The sequence below is a fragment of the Trichoderma harzianum genome (assembly GCF_003025095.1).
Source record: "Trichoderma harzianum CBS 226.95 unplaced genomic scaffold M431scaffold_2, whole genome shotgun sequence".
Lineage (NCBI taxonomy): Eukaryota > Fungi > Ascomycota > Sordariomycetes > Hypocreales > Hypocreaceae > Trichoderma > Trichoderma harzianum.
The window spans coordinates 1812497-1831265 of record NW_020209250.1 but is presented as its reverse complement, the minus strand read 5'-3'; the positions used below and the strand labels follow the sequence as shown (position 1 = coordinate 1831265).

At 50.9% G+C, this 18769-nt stretch overlaps 6 protein-coding genes across 6 annotated transcripts; 2 read left to right on the top strand and 4 right to left on the bottom strand.

Annotated features, from left to right (window-relative positions):
* Position 1: 1 nt before the first annotated feature.
* M431DRAFT_504062 (hypothetical protein) lies at positions 2-1301 on the bottom strand. The gene is made up of 3 exons (XM_024918402.1): positions 1029-1301; positions 647-729; positions 2-582 (listed from the first exon to the last, which is right to left on the bottom strand). The coding sequence occupies exons 1-3, from the start codon at positions 1182-1184 to the stop codon at positions 216-218; spliced, it is 606 nt and encodes a 201-aa protein (XP_024778777.1). The 5' UTR covers positions 1185-1301; the 3' UTR covers positions 2-215.
* A 2566-nt stretch (positions 1302-3867) lies between these two features.
* On the top strand, positions 3868-5366 carry M431DRAFT_504059 (hypothetical protein). The gene is made up of 3 exons (XM_024918401.1): positions 3868-4001; positions 4090-4670; positions 4738-5366. Exons 1-3 carry the CDS (start codon positions 3983-3985, stop codon positions 5131-5133), a joined length of 996 nt encoding a protein of 331 aa, XP_024778776.1. The 5' UTR covers positions 3868-3982; the 3' UTR covers positions 5134-5366.
* Positions 5367-5501: 135 nt separating this feature from the next.
* Positions 5502-6678, bottom strand: M431DRAFT_478216 (hypothetical protein; the record flags this gene model as incomplete). Its single annotated transcript, XM_024915650.1, has 4 exons — positions 5502-5655; positions 5720-6428; positions 6491-6538; positions 6627-6678. The coding sequence occupies 4 exons, from the start codon at positions 6676-6678 to the stop codon at positions 5502-5504; spliced, it is 963 nt and encodes a 320-aa protein (XP_024778775.1).
* A 3002-nt stretch (positions 6679-9680) lies between these two features.
* Positions 9681-10160, top strand: M431DRAFT_134143 (hypothetical protein; the record flags this gene model as incomplete). The annotated part of the gene is made up of 1 exon (XM_024912512.1): positions 9681-10160. One exon carries the CDS (start codon positions 9681-9683, stop codon positions 10131-10133), a length of 453 nt encoding a protein of 150 aa, XP_024778774.1. The 3' UTR covers positions 10134-10160.
* Positions 10161-10824: 664 nt separating this feature from the next.
* On the bottom strand, positions 10825-12812 carry M431DRAFT_75699 (hypothetical protein; the record flags this gene model as incomplete). The annotated part of the gene is made up of 2 exons (XM_024922375.1): positions 10825-12507; positions 12588-12812. The coding sequence occupies 2 exons, from the start codon at positions 12810-12812 to the stop codon at positions 10825-10827; spliced, it is 1908 nt and encodes a 635-aa protein (XP_024778773.1).
* Positions 12813-16953: 4141 nt separating this feature from the next.
* Positions 16954-18099, bottom strand: M431DRAFT_504049 (hypothetical protein). The gene has a single exon (XM_024918400.1). It carries the CDS (start codon positions 17917-17919, stop codon positions 17182-17184), a length of 738 nt encoding a protein of 245 aa, XP_024778772.1. The 5' UTR covers positions 17920-18099; the 3' UTR covers positions 16954-17181.
* Positions 18100-18769: the final 670 nt, after the last annotated feature.

Below are 18769 nucleotides of genomic sequence, written 5' to 3'. Positions count from 1 at the left end.
TAGACGACAAGGCAGGTAGCCATGAGAGTGAATTGATCAAATCATGCCAGCAGCTTTATATCATTAAACAAAAGCTACCTTGATATCAGACGCCAAGCCCAAATGTTGACCAACCCACCGATGCTTTAAATACAGCAACGCATTTTTATGTTCCCAAAGGCCCCTAAGGAAGAAAGATTTTTTGAATACCAGTTAAATTTTTCTTTTCAACTAGTCTAGAACTCGGCGTTACCGGTCTGGGGGAACTCGAAGTTGACGTTGCGGCCAGTCAATCGTCGGTAGACCTCAGAGTAGGTGTCGAGTCTGTAGTCAACACCACCACGCTCCTTCTCGTCGAGGATGACCTTGAGGGTCTTGCTGCCGTCCTCCTTGGTGCGGATACGCTTGCCGACGATCTCAACGGGGTAGGTGAGATCAGCCAGGATGGCGTCGTGGACAGCAGTCAGAGTGCGGGAACGAGGGCGCTTCTGCTTCTGGGTGTTGCGGGAGCGGGCAGAGCGCTTGGGGCGGGGCAGGATGCGGCGAGAAGCCAGGATGAGGACGTGGCGGTCGGAGAACTTCTTCTCCAGCTCACGGGTCAGGCTGTTGGGGGGATATATTAGCGGCTGTGATATGAGTTGCATTGGAAAGATGGGAAAATGCTTACCGCTGCTGAACACGGTGGAAGCCCTGCAGGGAAGGGACGGGGACAAAGATGACAATAGCCTTCTTGCCGTGGCCAACTTCGATCTATTCAAGATCCCAAAGTCAGCATGCGAGCTCCAGGACATACGCCTTGGACCGCTTCCCGTCCTGCTCCACAGAAGTCAATAGTACTCCGGCCATGCGGCGCGTCCCTCGAAATATTATTTTTTTTCGAGACAGGGAGAGGGTGTCAATAATTCCATTCTGTCGAATCGGCATTACGCACACACTCCCTCTCTGCAGAGAGGGACGCCAATCGCACTTGAAGCCATTGTATATCTTTGGGAACAGGATTTCGAAGATATTCGGTCTCTTTTCTGGTTTGCTTTTCAAGTCATTCTCACCTCACGGGCAGAGACGATCTGCAGAGGTCGCAGGGCAACCTTGAGGTCGGCAGTGTTGGTCTCGAGATCGAAGAGAGCCTGAGCAATGTTCTGCTCAAGCTCGGAGGGGTTTTGCCTCGAGGGGCTGTTGGCGGCGATCTTGTTAATGGCGCTCATCTTGACTGGTGATGCTCAACGGGAGGGTTGGATGAGTTGATCGTGACGACGAAGCAGAGATGCCCGTTTGGTTGACTTTGGCGCACTTGGAAAAAAGCTCGCTAAATTGGGGTTTTCGTGCCCTCTGCTCACGTTGGTTGTGCGCTTGCAGGGGTCTAGTGGCACTTCTGCCTGAGGCGACAACTATACGTGGGTTGAAGTCCTCTTTAGCGGGAATGATGTGGGTCTGCCAAACTGGAGCGCTGGTCTGTCCAATCCTGATAAAGGGTTCCTGAGATCTTGAGATCTCCAATCGCAGACATGGATATGGCCATGCAACCATGTAACTGTATCAAGTCGTCTAAGAGAATATTGCTTATATTATTAAGGCGTATTCAGTAGCATGTATTCGTTGGTCTCTCTACAATTCGCTTCCAATCACAGTCGTATGTCCTGGAACCCAGCGCTAATATGGTTTGCGATGCCCCTCTGTTCTCAGAAGCTTCAAGATATTATGTCCTATCAATCCAATTTAATCCTATCATTCTATCGAGCAATTTGTACTCTTTCTATGAGATTGTTACAAACAATCCTTCTTCTACTGCTGATACTGTTCATTACATGGCACTATACTGCTGTTCTCCTCCATATGCAAAACGCCAGCACAAGCAGTCACGATGAATCTCGCCTAGAAGTAACCATCGAATACCTAGTACGCAATCAGCGATTCCTATCGGATATAATGCAATCATAAGCTTGCCTCAGCCATCAATTTCGGCGAGCCTCGTCATTCTAAACGCAAATGCGATGTTATGGGAAGGAGCGTCAAGTATTCCCCTGCCCTAAATTGGGCGGCGCTTGCTCCTTCCTCCAAGGCGAGAACCTCCATGCCTAAAGTTGTTCCAAATCCTCAACAATTCTTTTCTTCTTTCTTTGCCTTCTCTTCTCTTCCCACTCTGCGTCCGTCACTCTTTAATTCCTCTGCGATTTCTCACTGCTCCCACGTTTGTTGGCATTGTTGAACTTCTAGTCACTCCTCCTGCCGCATCTTCTCATCCAAAAGAGATGATAGGCATTCTTCTACTCGTTCTTGCTGGCGTGGCCCGTGTGATTGGCCAAGTCACGCACAACACGGGCGAGTTCTCTTATCAAGGCTGCTCTTCCATTGATCCAGCCTGCTTCGGAGAGCCAATCGGACTTCCAAATGGCCCTTTAACTCCTGAGACGTGCCAACTCGCCTGCAGAGGTCACCAGTTTGCTGCTCTTCTCCCTGAGTGAGTCACGTATACGTTGGAGTTATTGATAGTAACTTCACATTCTAACCGTCTTTTGAAGCTGCTGTCGCTGTGGTGATGATCCGAACGGTGTTCATCCAACCGACGAAGCAAAATGCGACTATCCATGCATGGGAGACAGCACTCGTGGCATGTGTGGGAGCATTTGCCCAGAGAATTCCCCTGTAGTTGCCAACGTCTACACACGAGTCACGCCGACCCAGGGCCCGATTTATGGAGAACCAACAAGCGTCCAGTCCTCTGTTGCTGCAGCAGAGACCTCGTGCTCATCTGCCGATGCTTCATCAGTTGGAGAGCCTCAGCAGTCTTCTCAACGTATTACACCGGAAGGACCAGCACCAGAAGCTCCATCATTCGGAAATCCTGCGACTCGGAATCCGGCGGCTACGGTTGTCCCAACCTCTGGCTCTCCAGCAACCCAAGCGGCTCAAGAATCTCCATGTTCTACTCAAGGCAACACAGGATTGGGCACACCCTCGCAAGGGCCTCTGACACCACCCGGCAACGCTCCAGAGCCCAAGACGTATTCTGATCCTAAACAGCAAGTTCCAAATGCGACACCCGCCTCCAACCCACCAGGTTATTCATCGGATTGCCAGCCATCACGGCCAGATTCTTACTCTGATGGGCATGGCGCCGGAGAAACCCCTGAAGGATACACCTCGGCAGGCAATTGCCAGCCTGCTGGTAGCCCAGCTCTATCGCCGGTAGTTTCTGAGAGCACTCTCTGGCCATTTCCAAGCAAGAAACCGGAAGGCAGTCCTCCGGCTCCTTCTCATGTTCCGGCCTCAGATTCGCCTTGCGGTGTCATCCCTCCCCTTTCAAGCATCGGAGGATTTGTCCTATTGGCGGCAATGATTATGTAGAGGCTTATGAGACGAGCTTTGCGAGCTGTCATGACAACATCGGTCAATAGTGAGATATCTCAACGGATTGTTTTTTGGAGGAAATTTTGGACGCTCATTAACAACTAGTGCAGTTACTGGTTGTTAAGTGCAGTGGTCACATATCAGATATTGTAGAAAAGGGGCTGCCACTTAATTGATTCAATTCGACTGCCTATGTGCTGCGCTGTTTCTTTGTTCACTGTGAGTGTTGGTCCCTCAATTTCGGTGGTTGGGTGTTGTCTCGTCTGCTCCAAGGTTATCAATCACTATGAGTGACGAAGATATCTAAGAATGATTGGATATGAGTTATACATTACACTGCTATGGTCGGATTACCACAATTGGGCCACCCGCAGTACTCCTGAATATGGGTACATAGTCGTAATGCAGGGTAACTGTGAATCTGCGGGCGTATTCTGCAACGCCGCTGTTGGTGGGGGCGTATTGCCACGTTGTGGAGGGGCTGCTGGTTGTCGCAACAATGGCGGGGCAACAGGAGAGGCTTGGACTTACATGCGTCGTCGGGCCTTGACGAGAGCCCCGAAACTTGGAGTCTTCATCTGAGAATCACCGCATCGGACCGGCCTCACCATTGAATTAACAGCAGACTGCGCGCTGTGCAAGATATTAAGACAAGATGCAGTCTGGAATCTCAGGTACGGATGCCGCCATCATAATCATACCCGGATCAAATCAATTGGCCCCCCTTGATGCGGTGAGCTGACCGCAGAATCTCGACAACAGCCTCCGAGGAGCTCCAGAAGGCGTTCAGCTCGCTGCTCGCGACGCCCTCCGACTTTGCCCTGCTTGTGACGATCCAGGGCGAATCCCTGGTTCCCGTTGAGACGATCGCGGGGAAATCCTCCGACTTTGGACAGAACCTGTCTGTGCTGGAGCCGTTCGTCAAGCCAGACGTCGCCCTCTATGCCATCCTCCGCCGCTACGACGACACGCCCAAGTTTGTTGCCGTGACATACGTTCCAGATGCTGCCAAAGTCCGCCAGAAGATGCTGTTCGCCTCGACACGGCTGACGCTGGTGCGAGAGCTGGGCACGGAGCACTTCCGTGAGACGCCCTTCATGACCATGGCCAAAGAATTGACAGCGGACGGATTCAAGGCCCACGATGCGCACAATGCCCTGGCAGCGCCCCTGACCGAAGAGGAGAAGTCGCTGGGCGAGATCAAGAGGGCAGAGCAGGAAGCTGGATCGGGCACTGCCATCAGAGAAATCCATCTCGCCCAGAGCTTGAACATGCCGGTCAACGAGGATGCCATTGCGGCAATGAAGGAGGTTGCCGAGGGGCAAAAGGCCGCGACGACACTGGTGAGTTTGGCTCACGGCTCATTTGATTTAGCAGCCGAATTCTTAAACTAATCACCATGCCACACAGAAAATTAACGCGGCTACCGAAAGAGTAGAGCTGGCACCCGAAACCCCCAACTCCAACTCCCTCACCGAGCTCATCAAGAGCATCTCTACTGTCGAGCCACGATTCACCTTTTATCGGTTTACCCATACCCATGATGGAGCAGAGCAGACACCGATCCTCTTCATCTACACTTGCCCTGCGACGGCTGGAAACAAGGCCATCAAGAACAGGATGCTGTACCCCCTGATGAAGCGTGCTGTTCTCACCATCGCCGAGCAAGACGCCGGAATCAACATTGAGAAGAAGTTTGAGGTGGAAGACCCGAGTGAGATTACCGAGGAGGAAGTTTTGAACGATCTTCATCCCAAGAAGGTGGCTTCATCAGGTTTCAGCAGGCCCAAGCGCCCTGGCAGGTAGAGGCCCTCACGAGTTACGACACAGCACGAACGCAACGATCTAGCCTGAATAGACATTGTCCATACTTTTTATACAAGAAGATATATCCACTCTACTATTTTGAAACTGAATACAACCCAACGCCACAATCCATGGCTGCCATTAAAACCTCTAAACAATCATGTTTACCACCGTATCGTATCACCATCACCATCGCCATCATCGTCATCGCTCACAAACCCTAAGCATGCTGGGGCTGACCCTGTCGCATTTCTGCTCTAGAACTACAATACAGGTCAGACCGTGTCTTTTCCTCTCGTTTCTGGCCGAAAAAAAGCAAGGGTATATATCGCAAGAACAAAATGCATCGAAGTGCTGCCGTTTTTTCCTTACTCCTCATATTTGCCACCGACAAAGGCCGGGTTACTCTTTTCCAGCTTGGACTTGAGGTACTCGTAGACGGTAAAGGTGACGGCCTGGCCGGGTGCAACGCGCATGATGCGAGGCGTGATGCCCTTGTAGAAAGCGTGAAAACCTTCTTGCCTGGGGGAAACTGTCAGCTGTCTTGTCCTATCTCAATCTTGGGCATGAAAAGGAGGAAACTTACTTGAACATATCGCTGGTGATGGTGGTTATCCTCGTCCAAGCGGTGGTGCCAAACTCAGCCGGAGTCTTTTGCAGACGAGTCTTGATGGTGTCGATGGGGGCGTTGCTGAGAGGACCCATGGCGCCACTCACGAGACCAATGATGGTTGTCTGCCAGCTAGGCAAGTTACCGTCGGTATACTGAGGCTGGTAGTCCTTAAGCCACTGCTTAAAGTAAGAGTATGCCGTGAAGTTGACGGCCTGGTTGGAGCCTTGTCTTAATGCTGTTAAGCTGACTCCACGGTATAGCGCTCCAAAACCTTCCTCCTTGACGACAGTATACAAAGCATGCGCGGCGTTTCTGTATTTGGGAATATCCAGTGGATCGGCCATTGAGTGATGTTGCGCCTGCAGGCGGATCTTGATGACCTCCATGGGTGTCACGACGGCCACGGCTTCTGTCACACCAGCAGCAAGACCAGCCAGAAATGTTCCTCGGCCTGAGACGGTGCCGGTGGTTTTATCGGCGAGGAGCTGCTTATACCATTCAAATGATGTGAATCGGATAGCCATTTTAGGGACAATGCCCGTCATGACGGCACCGAGGCCCTTGTATAGAGCGAGGGGAGTTTCCTTTTTTACAACCTCCACACCAGTCTTGATGAAGCCGCGGCGGGGAGCACCAGGCATTCGCGCACGACGAGAGAGCTGCATTCGCACTTTGATTGTGTCTATATGTTGGGTGTTAACATCTTGTTCTTAGTTGGCAATTGCTTATACGAGGTAGACATACCTAGAGGGTGGCAGGCGAGAGCTTCCATCATACCGGCGCCACCACCAGCTGCAACAATGAGATCATGTTAGCCAAATACAACTTTGAAGCTCATGATATCCCAATTGAGGGCCATGAGAGAAAAGGCAAGACGAACCGATGAGGTTTGTTGCCGCCGAGGGCGGTTGTTTACTGCCGTCTCTAGGCATCTTGAAAGCTTAATTGTGCTGAACAGAGCAATTGAATGTCCTTCAGGTGCCGTTGATGAGCTTTCCTATTTAAAAATCTCCAGACAAGGCTCGTGGGTCACTGCCGAGGATATTTGGGCGTTCCTAGAAGAGCCGAGCTTATATGAAGCTAGGGAGGTATAGCTAATGATTTGCGGTTGGAAGTAGCAACGGCTATTCAATCAAGCGAGGAAACCGGGCAGGGAATGATACAAGAGTCACACCGGCAAGAGATGGAGGACGAGGAAGAGGCAGGATAAATAGTATGGAGGAAAAGGAAGTAGGGATCGTGAAATTAAAAGCATAAGCTCAGAAAGAGAAAGAGAGAGGAGAGGAAGTAAAAAGAGTCATCCAGACAGCCGATAATCGCTATTAAAGAAAAGCCATGATTTTGACATATGATTCCGGCGTCTAGCTTCCATCTCGTCTCCCTTGGACACACGCCCCCCTTTGCCCGTTGGAGCTAGGGGCGAACCAATAAGCCACGGCCATTGGACCGCAAGTCACAGGATACAGAAAGCATGAGCCACAGCTCGGTATACTTTGGCTGTTTTACTCCTGTAAAAGTACATGTCAATCTCTGTTGCAGCCGGGTCGCCGGGCTGAGCAAGCTGGGTTGTCGTCGTCTCTTTTGGTGTAAGACGCTATCAAGCCAAGCTAAGCCGGTGCTGGCCCTCCCACCCCCGTGAAACTCGAATCGAACAACTTGGTATTTGGCTGTTTTTTTTTTTTTTTGGCCCGCGGCTCGCTCAGGTGGGCTGTCCCCACATTGGCTGGGGAAGGGGGGAGTCACTCGAGTGTTGTTTTGACGGGCGAAGTTTACATAGCCGGACAGGTGGAGGATTTTCGGCTTGTCTGACCGAAGTGACCATTCCGATCTGTAGAGCAGGAGCTCCGTGTGGCCGGAAGATTGATGCAGGGGTGTGATTTCACGATAACATTGAACATTTAGCAGGGGATTGGCGTCATTGAGATTTGCGGCTGTGGTTTTCCACGAGAAGCACATGATAATAATGACGATGTACGTTAAAATCTGCTGCGTGTTTCCCTTTTCTTTCAGATGATCTCAAATGTCAAAAGCGCCAGCCAGTGACGTTATTCCTCGTACCGACCACATGCCGAGCTTGTGATAATGCGGGGTCCCACGCGCAGCCGCACCTTGATGGTACGTACCGGAATCTTACTTAAGACAAGCCGGGAGGGACCGGACAGGTTGACCCGCTGATTTGCCGTGCTGGGCCGAGGTTCGTTTTCCCAGGGTCCCAGACGAGGAATTCGGCTTATGGGAGGGAACGTCATTTGGCTTGATGGGCGGCGTTTTGGGGGGCAAAGCCGGCGACTTGAGATCAGATAACTGACTCATAGAAGCGTTTCATAGCCTGGGCTTTAAGCTGGTGTCTGGTAATGAATGGTTCACTATAAAGTACTTACACGCCATTTCCTCGATCACCACCTCGATTAAGAGTGACGGCATAGTTCATAGCATTCATAATGGCGCTCCTGTAAAGCTAGGTAGAAAAACTATATGCTATACATGTTGCTTATGGTCAGAGTAATAACTCTTAATTATCTGATGACAATTGGCGCTATACATGGCTCAGGGTCTAAGTATATACCTCGACTGTGTCCTCCCATAATGTGCTACACCATAAGCATGTGTTCCGCTAGCTGCCCTGTATGGGTATCTTGTGTATAATGGAACTATTGAGTTATATGGCACGTTATTCTTCGGGCTAATTCTGTATGCCGAGATGTTCGGTTATGGCTTCAGCAGCGAGGCTTAATATCGTTGATCCAAGAGGGGTTATAGACGAGCGTGTGATCTGGAAACGGACACCGACCTCTAAGCCGAGTCGTAATCTCGGAGAACGACAAAGCTGTGGAGATTCCAAGTCTATATATTCTGCAATTATTATGTATACTTAATACTCGACATTGTTTTGCCACTGCTGTTTGAAAGTCAACTAGCCACACTGAGGACAGGATTGGGTCCACATCCAAAGTAACCCTTCCTGGCAACCTTGTCACGGCTGTGGTGTGGGATTAAGCCCAGCCAGGTACGCATAGGGACGCAATAAGTACTCATATATAAGCGCCCCTGCTGATATAAACTAGTCTAAAATAAAATATGGCTGCGCCGACTTTTAAACTTAGTATAGTATGAAGGCTGAAGGCTCTCGACTAAGTTGTTGGTTTATGCGATTTGTACGGGTTGTTCGGTTGTGCGATGTCAAAGCCTGCAGGAACGCGGATATACCTCAATACGCTATCCTACCTACTACTAAAGCATAACTCCAAGCTTCAATGTTTGTTGTTATAGCCATTGGACTAGACTTTATCCTATACCCATCGGATAATAAAACGCGCTGGGATGCAGGTGTCTCAGCCCGAGTAAACTTCTGGATGCAGGCATCGTGTAGCCGTATAACAAAGATATATATCAGGGCGAGTAGGATTTTACCCGAAAACATATCAGCTGGAGAGTGATCTTCATATCATTACTCTATCGAGTATCTAGACGCGACTCACGAATATAAAGTGCTGAGCACCGTATATCAGCCCCGCCATTTTGACGTTTAAGGAAATTGATTCCGTATAATCGCAGTTTAGCAATTTTTCGTAGGATTCGACACTTCTTATAGAAAACCTTTACCCGGAAGACTATGGTGAAGGAGCCTGCAACATACGACTCTGGAGAAGCCTGATTGCTATATATAATTGGATAATTCACAGTATAAGATGGTGTTGAGAACCTTGCTCGTGCCCCCCATGAGGCGTATTCTATCGTAAACGTTTGCATGAATCGGAATATATGCATCTTTGCAGCGCTGTAGACACGTTCTTTCGACCATCGGATGAATGCCCGGCACGAATATAAATAAAGACTCCCTCTCTCATTATCAGAATAACATCTCCCCAAGCAAACAGACCAAACAAAGCACCAAAAACTATATCCCAACACTCAAACCTCACCTCCCACAACCATGAAGTTCTCAACCATCCTCACAGCACTCACCACCCTCCTCCCCCTCTCCACCGCAGACTTCCACGTCCTCACAGGCCCCTGCTCCATCTCCCCCGGCGAAGGCGGCGAGATCGAGAGCGACGTCGTCGCCTGCCCCTCCAACTACTACAACTGCGACTGCATGCTCTGGGGCGACCGCGCCGGCTTCCTCAGGGCGGGCGACACCCCCGTCGACGGCCTCTCGACCACGGGCTCGACGTACTTTCAGCTCTCGGGCATGTGCGGCGTGGGAAACATGGATTTTTACAAGCAAGGTGACGGCACCTGGCTGTTTTACATTGCTGGTGGCGATGGAAGTGTGCAGGGGACTTGTTATAATGGTGATAACAGCATCAAGGATTGTTTTGGCGTCAGTGCTTCTTGTAGCTGGAAGAATATTCTGGTTTGCTATTCGCAAATTTGCAACCCATAAAAGAAGACAAGGGGTAGAGGTGGTCACTATATCAGGTCCAGAAGAGATTCTGGATAAAAGACAGAAGAGACAAGGTATACTAATAAGAGGACATTCACAATTGCTTTGAGTAAAATTATTCATGCATGTAACCATTTGTATTTTGTCGGACGAACCACGATCGAATTAACAAAGTGTCAATCTGGGCTATGTGCTCGAGAAAAAAAGCGCCCAACAGCCACAATAGCGTTCACATAGTCGAAAGCTCCATTACTCCATGTGTACTCCAAGCTGCAAGACATTTAGTCGCAGCATTCCCGTTGAGATAAGTCCAAAACGCCGTTTCCCTATTGCCCTCCGAGGGTATCCATTTCCCGTTGCGTTGCTACCATATCGGCCAATATAAAAAAGAAATCGCTCTATGATTTGTGTTTTGTGATGACAAATAAAAATGCCGTTTATGCGCTACCAGCACATTCCAGTTTCCATAACCCAAAACCCGTCCGTCTAAATCCTGAAAATGGAGAAGAAAAGAAAAGAAGAAAGATGAAAAGACAACATCAGTTCGACACAGAGGAAGAACTCAATGTCAAAAAAGTCAAAAAAGTCGTGATTTGTGCTACTAACACTCACTCGGTACACAAGAACCAATGAGAGTAGCGTGATGGTGATTGGTGGTGTGATAGCGTTGCCGAACTGGGCTTGGCATCGCCTAAGAAGGCGTTCCCCTTTCCTCCAAGCTGGTGCCTTCAAAGCTGTACATACGAACTTCTCCATCCTCACTGCCACTTGCCATGCGGCTATCGCTCAGCCCGACGCAAGTCACTGGGCCAGCGTGGCCAGTGAAGCTGCGCTCACACTTGCCAGAACGAGGCTCCCAGACCTTGGTCATGGAATCATTGGCACCGGTGACGACACGGAGAGTGTCGCCCACCAAGCCCCATATGCCCTCGACGTGACCAAACATGCTGCGGATGCACTTGCCCGTGGCAATGTCCCACAGTCGGACCGTGTTATCGAGGCCACCGGTAAGCATGTAGCGAGGAGGCAAAGGCCTGGAAGGATCCGACACGAAGCCGGAGCCAAACGCAGCACGCTGGTCGGATGTCTGGTCTGGAAGAGGTGTTGGGGAATCGCCTCGTCCGCTGCTCGCTGATGCAGCATCGGTCTTGTCAGCGTTGGGGTCTTCGTCAGGCTCAAAGTCTGGTGGCATCAGCAAGATTTGCTGCACCTGTCCGACATGACCCAAGAAAGTCTTGATGCATTGCTTCGAATCTAGGTCCCACAACTTAACGGAGAGGTCGTCGGAGGCTGAGAAGACGGTGCGAGATGCGGAGTCGAGGCGCACATGGTTGACCCAGTCGGAATGGCCCCGTAGCGTCCAGGTTTGCTTGGTATCGAAGCTGAAGATCTTGACCGTCTTATCGATAGATCCCGAAACGAGCTTGCACCCATCAAAGTGGATGGAGAGCACACCGTCTGTGTGGCCCTGGAGTGTACTGATGCATTCGCCTGTGTGCCAGTTCCAGATCTTGATCGTCTTGTCGAAGCTTCCGCTGATCAGTTTGGCGTCGTCGAACTGCAGGGTCCTAATCGTCGAAGTGTGTCCACGCAGCGTGCGGATGCATTCTCCCGTCTCGACATTCCAAATCTTGATGGTTGTGTCGTAGGATCCGGTCGCCAAGATGTTGTGGTCGAATTGCAGGCAGGTGATACCGTTTTCGTGGCCCTTGAATGTCTTGATGGAACAGCGTCCCGTCTTCCAGTTATATCCAACCTTGTAACGATCCCTATACACATCCTTCCACGGCCGAAACTTTCGCTCCTCGTCGAGTTGCGCCCGACCGTTGCCCGATTTGTTGACCCGTGATCTCTTGGCCCCGCTGTCGTCGCGGACCACCATGGCCCTTTTGTTGGAACCTTGGGCGGGAGCTGAGGCGGGCTCAGCAGAAGTCTCGGCGGCGCGATTGGATGGATTTGGGTGCGCCGTCTGTTGATGCCGGCTCCATGCCATGAGCTTTTTCCGCTCCAATAGCGGCAGACCCCAGCCACACTTTGTGCATTTTCGGTCAATGTGCTGCTCGCACATTCGGTGCCAAACGACGTCATCGTCGGCCAGGTCCCTCCAGCGCCGACTGACCTGCGCAGCCTTACACAACGACACGGTATCTAAATAACACAAGATCTTGTACGATAATTCTACGGGCAAGGTGGCGATGAAATCGATCTTGAGCTGTTCTTGGACTTCGCGGGAGACGGTCGAGAGCTGAGGGAAGCAGCATTGGGTGATGATGCCCTGCAGCATCAGTTCGCGATGTTTGGCTGGGGCGGCAGAGAACAACGACCAGACGTGGGTAATTGCTTCCTGATCGGCGGATGAGAGGCTGTTGAGCTCCTATAAAGCGAAAAGGAAAAGCATTGTTAGCAAAGTGACATGTCAGACAAGGCGGGCAGGGATAGTTGGTTTAGACATACCCGTTGAATGGTTCCCATCTTGGTCTCATCTGCGGCTCGACGACACTTTGAATCGGGGCGATGGCGATAGCAGTACTTGGTATTGGGATCCTTAATATTGACCAAGGTATTGCCAGTGCCGGTCTGGTCGTCCCTCTTGAGATTCTTGCCAACGGGAGCATACTGGTCGGGGATGTGCTCCTTGAGAAAGGGACTTAAAGTCTTGCCAACGAGGTCGAAGGGCATCTTGACGAGACCCTTGGAGGGGACTTCTTCCTCACCCTCGCGGCGTCGCTCGCAGTTGTCTCTCGATGGCGGCTGCTGCGACAAGGACTGATGGGCAGAAATAGGATTGGAGGTAGCGACAGAAGCAGGGTCAAGAGCAGGAACGGAGACGGAGACAGACGTCGAGGGTAGAGTGTTGACAGTGGAGGTGGATAGCGAAGGTGAAGGCGAAGGTGATGTCGCAGTCGATGTTAGAGAGGCAGTGACAACTGCATCGGCCGTCGAAGAGTGGTCATAGTGGGCTCGAGACAGGGAAGAGAGAGAAGTCGGCTCGCGGCCGGGTGAAGTCGACAGGGACTCCATGGGGATAATATGCGGTGAGAAGGCTTATCGCACGACGTAGCAAAGGTTAATTGGGATTGCGGCGACTCATGCGCTGTCAAGCGAGAAGGCCAGCGATTGCGTGCTCCGGCCTTGGTATTTTGAGACACCACCCTACAAGCTGCGAGTGCCCGTTGCTCCGTCCGTCTAACAAAACAGCAGTGGCAGGGCGAGGTCCGTGAGCCGTTGCGTGCGAGGATACGAACACGACGGGATTCTGCGGTTTGAGGGATGGCGAATGGCAGTTCTGGCTGGTGGCGCTCGCGGTGGTGAGGATGATGGAATTTGGATGATGGAATTTGATGGAGGAATTCTGACGGTTGGCTGTCCGCTGATTCGGCAGTGCAGCGTTCAAGTCGGAAGCAGGGCTGCAGTTCCAGCAGGTTCGCAACTGGCCAGTCAGTTTGTCTTCTTCCTTTCTGTCTTGGCTCACACGACACACGCTGCAGGATGGCGGAGGAGGAGGAGCCAGGCCGGGGATTGTGATTGACAGAGGCGGCGAGATCGATATTGGGTCGCACCCCCAAGATTGCAGAGTCGCAGGGGAGGAAAAAAACTGAAACGGGCAGTAGGTGTCCAGTAGCTTCTTGGGTGCGATGGAGCCAAAATGGCGTTATCACACAGCGTGCGTGGCTTCGCTAAAGCTTAACGGACGGGGCCTGTAGCCAATGCCCTATGACAGCCGCCTGTGGAGGGACGTCCAGCGGCCGAGAGAGGCCTAGAGCCGCTGCCAGCTGCTGTGGTGGAGGTGCTGAGACCCTGTGACTGGCCTTGGATGCCCCGCCCCGACGACCCGATGGTGGGATGGATGGCGGAGGATCCCTTTAGTCATAAAGACTCCATCGCCCCAGCAGTGAAAAACCATAACAAAATTCCCAGTTTTTCTCTTGTTCTAGTCTTTGCTTTGACTCTTTTTTGCCTCTGTTCGCAGTCCACGTGCCTGACATAAGCCGGCGTTGCCACCGCCGCGGTGCAAGAAATTGCGACGTTGGCTGCCGTATCGAAAGCAACAGGCCCCGGACCCGGTAGATCTCGCCATCGATGCCACGGAGCACAACACCGCGGCGCCGACTCCCGAGATTGCCATTCCAGGAGCCGCGACGATCACATCAGAGACCCCCGAGAGCCGCTGACAGGCCTTTTTGCCTGGGTCCGACAGCGGCGAGTGCCGCAATGAAGAGCTATTGCTATTTTACTATCGTACTATCGCTGCTTGTGATCGCTTGAGGATCGAGGGTGGCTTGAGCCGGGCTCTGACCTCAGCTGATGGTTTGTTGCTAGTAATATGGAGTCGTGTCTTGGAAAGCGACACGAGCAACACCATCACAATGCGAGCAACGCGACACCACTGCCCTCATTGGGATACCGACACAGCCTAACATCAAAGGAGACATATTGGCACCCTTTCAGCTCACAATTGTGCCTGGCGCTGCGATTATGCCGCATCTAGCTTCCCCAAGCAGGTAGCATCGAACGCAAGAGGCCGAAAGTCAACTGCATGGAACCTTGGTCACCTCCCTAAACATGCAGAACCAACGCCAACTCAACTGGCCTCTCGACATCATCAACTGGCCTGGACTGGTTAATCTAATTAAATGGACCCCTCGCAGCATTTCTGCCCATGGGGTTTCGATTGGCGATCTCTCGCAGCGACTTGCGCCTAGCTGCTTTGGCTCAGGGACACGCTTCGGCTGGCCACTGGCACCGCCGGAATGGCGCAATTCTCACCATCGAAGGCGTTTCGATCCCTCGCCGCCAATCTGTCGGATGGCAGCACCAGCTCAAGCCCGCGCCTGAGTCACTTTCCGGTGGATAACAAAAGTGCAAAAAAGGCCCATTGGCCCCCTGGATCCCTTTTCTCAGGAGCTTGGATGTTTATTCCGGGCGTGCGTCTGTCACACATGCATGCGTGGTGAAATGACGAGGCTCTGCTTGGGCTGAGATTGCATGTGTCTGGCTATCCGGCATCAACATCCTCATGTCAGCAAGCGCAAGTTTTCCGACGTCAAAATCCTGAGACGCGGTACTTTGCCGCAGATGCTTGTGTCACACACCATTTGGTCCGCAGCATAATATCTCTTTGCATTGCTATTGATCAATCAAGAGGAGGACATGCAATGCGACATCATGGCTTTGAAGTTGTCACTCGAGCACTTGATGGCGACATGAAGCGGCGGTTGGATTTCAAATCAATTCTCACTCAGGAGGCCTCGACAAAAGTCGCCGAAGAGCCCGCTGATCCAAGGAGTCAGAAGCTAACTTCAGGCTCTACTTCGTATACTGGGCTGCGATTTATCCCTTTTGCCATAGGCCTGAAACGATGGTATTGGGCGACGATAAGCCAGTTTATCACGAGACGGGGTCACATCCTTCAAAGGTCCATCTAAATCACCAAAGCCAACGGCTGATGGTGAGCTTCAGAGTCGCACATGCTTTTGTCGCAACGTCCACAATCGAGCTCGTGCTAGGCTGCATGTCTCTGATGCATGTCTCTGATGCATTTCCCAACATAAGCGAGGGCAGCCGACTCTTTGTGCGGCCACACGTTTCGAGTCCTTGCGGTCTGGCTCCCACACATTTTTGTGACCTTTGCCGGAAAATCAGGTCATCGTATCTTTTAGCCCCCCCTCTCGAGGAGGAAGATGAGTGCCCAGAGTGACTCAAATACAAATACGGAGTATTTCGGATGGCTATCTCGGATGGTTATTTCGAATAGCTATCGTCTAGGCCCATTTCCGTGGTGTAAGCAGCAGTCTTGTAAACGGCCTACATGTCTTGGCAGCTTCTCGATCTAATCGCAGTTATCAACGTAGCCGGGTGGCAGGAAGTTGAATCTCGAGGTTTTGTATACCGAGGCTCAGATCCTTTTTGAGCGACTTGATCTTGCCCGTTGAGATCTGCCAGGTCCTACCACTCCACCGGACCCCGTACCCTGTTTTTATTCGCCCATTACTATCCCGAACCCGACGACGTAGCAATCAGTGTCTGTCAAGTAAAAGGCCTCGACTCTTCGGATGAGGGTTCCGCTTTAGCCTTGGCTAATCTTAAAATGTGACCCTGGGTCGGAATATCAGCTGTTTCTCAGCTTTTTCGCGCTCCAATTGGTTATTGTGAACTTCGAATATTGGATAACCTTGTAAAGACAATCAAGATACTCAAGTAAGCGGTTCCAATAAACCTTGGTTGGTGTGGGTAGCACGCAGCAGGCCAGATTTGGAGTTGACGGTCGAATTGACCAGCCAATGTTTCGGGTGGATGAAAGGAAATACGAGACACTGCCTTCTGGATTGCATCAACGCCGCAGAGCTTCCCTGCATGAGTCCCACCTTACACCAACTGGACATACTCTCTAATCATCTTTCTCAGAAAGAACCGAGATGCTCTACGATTAAACCTGTAAATAATAAGGCGAGCAGCATCTTGAGGGAGTAAGCACTTGTAGTTCCACGTCGTTGGTGAGAGAATTGGATCCTCGGCCAGAAAGTACATGTACCTTGATGGCCTCCCACTTTATCAAGGCTAGAAGTTATATCGGTGATTTCATCATATAGATGGTATTTAAAATCCTGTTGACAAAGCTCATGAATTCTTAGATGTATATAATGTGTCGCTGAGGGCGATTTCGGGGAGTGATTCCTTTACGAGCTCGCGCCATTGGAGATATTGATGCTTTACCGGAGAATCTCTAAGCGAATCAGAGCCCAATCGCGGATCAGTGTCTCTGCAGATTGAATACATAGTGGGATTACATATACATATATACTGAACTCGTTTACACGTATGTCTCACTGCTACAGGCTTGTGTTATATAGGTAGTGCCATTACATCATCAGCTTTGTCGTTCATATGCCATCACAGCTCCATCATCTCAACTATTGTGTTAATCGAAAGCTCAACGCTATCATAAAAGGTTGAGAAGGCCAGCCTATTCCACCTCAACGAAATGGTTCCCTGAGTGGATTCGTTACTCCAGGATGTACATAGTCCAAGTGCTTTCACTGAGTGCAACTCAATACCTGTGCTTCTTCTTAACACCAGAGGCCACATGGGTGATTACAAAAGCACCATTCTCGGCATCATTAGACCAAGTTCCCTCGTATAGTACACCGTCCTTTGATTTGTATGATCCAGCACCATGTCTCATGCCATTGAAGCACAGCCCACGATACACTCCTCCATTCCTGTAAGTAATCTTTCCTCTGCCGGTAAACTTCCCATTCTGCGTCTCTCCTTCATAAATTGACCCGTTACCAAAGTGACGAAAAGTCGTTCCCTTTCCGCTGGCTTGACTGCTGTTCCAGGTTCCCTCCATCCAGTCTCCGTTTGCCCAACGCCAGACACCTTTCCCAAATGGCAGATTATTCTTCCATTGGCCGGAGTAACTAGAACCAGTTTTGTTATTCTTTTGAGTGCCGGTTCCAGACTTTTGGCCTGCCTCGAACCAGCCGTCGTACACCCGCCCGTCGCTGGTCGTCAGTTTTCCATGGCCAGCCTTGACGCCTTTAGACCACATGCCGGCATATTCGGCCGTCTTGGTGGTATATTTCCCGTGCCCCGAGTAGATGCCATTATCCCACTCGCCTTCATACATGGTGCCATCCTTGTATCTCATAACTCCTTTGCCATGGGGGACGTATACGGGAGGATGCTTGGAAGTCGTCGAAGTCTTGACAGCCGAGCCCGTGTATTTTCCTTGTTTGCCTCCCACGAATATGGTGTCAGAGATATTCACAAGTGTTCGAGCCATGAGGGATAGTTTCGGGAGAATAATATGACTCTATAGGATCGAATGCCCTTTCGAAGCGCTTACTCGAAGGTTACGTAGATGGAGACTTTGTTTGGAGTTTACAACTGAACATCAGTTTGGAACAAGAGAAAACTATTCCGAGCAAATTAAACGTTATCTAGTGAAAGAAGCTGGTTTCGTCATTTCCCATTTCAGGTAATCCTTTATCATGCGCATTTGGCTGCCTGGAGATACATGCACTTCGCCCACTCGGTACACCTATACGTAACGGCATGCGGCAAGGCTCCCAATCGAATCCAATTAATGTCCGTTGCCTCGCCGTGAAAGTAATCGCGGAATATCGGGAATTTACACTGTGGCAACACCAGTTGGGTCAAGCCTCCAATCAGGAGAGCAGTAATGCAGCTCTAAATGCTGCATGACATGATCCTTGCAGCAGAACGGTTGACCGATGGGTGGCGGAACAGCACACGTTTCATATCGAGGCAGGAAGACAAGGCGCCCACTGAGGGGTATAATTCGAGGCGTAATAGTAGCTGGCAGGCAGATGTGAAGGAATGAGGCTGAAGCTGTCTACTATTTCGAGTCACTGACAGTGTGAAGAGGCATAGAAAAAGTCTTCCCCTTTGGAAGAGTCCGATGACAATGGATTACATGGCTGTCATCCTTCCACTCACAGAGGCATTGAACTGGGAAGGCATAATCCGTCATATAATTACCTGTGTTTTCTAAATCTGATACTCACTGCAACTTCTTTTAGGTCACTTTCCATCTCAACAACTGTTGGGCATGTTTCTTGTCACAGGTATTCGCCCCCCGAATTTACAACACATCGTATTGCACCCCGCAC

Bases quoted from the DNA above. Each gene is read 5' to 3' on its own strand.
- M431DRAFT_504062 (XM_024918402.1), bottom strand. From the start codon at position 1,184: ATGAGCGCCATTAACAAGATCGCCGCCAACAGCCCCTCGAGGCAAAAC. The intron at 730-1,028 runs GTGAGAATGACT...GATCTTGAATAG, and splicing joins AGATCGTCTCTGCCCGTGAG to ATCGAAGTTGGCCACGGCAA. The intron at 583-646 runs GTAAGCATTTTC...TCCCCCCAACAG, and splicing joins TTCCACCGTGTTCAGCAGCG to CCTGACCCGTGAGCTGGAGA.
- M431DRAFT_504059 (XM_024918401.1), top strand. The intron at 4,671-4,737 runs GTGAGTTTGGCT...CATGCCACACAG, and splicing joins AAAAGGCCGCGACGACACTG to AAAATTAACGCGGCTACCGA.
- M431DRAFT_504049 (XM_024918400.1), bottom strand. From the start codon at position 17,919: ATGGCTCGAACACTTGTGAATATCTCTGACACCATATTCGTGGGAGGC.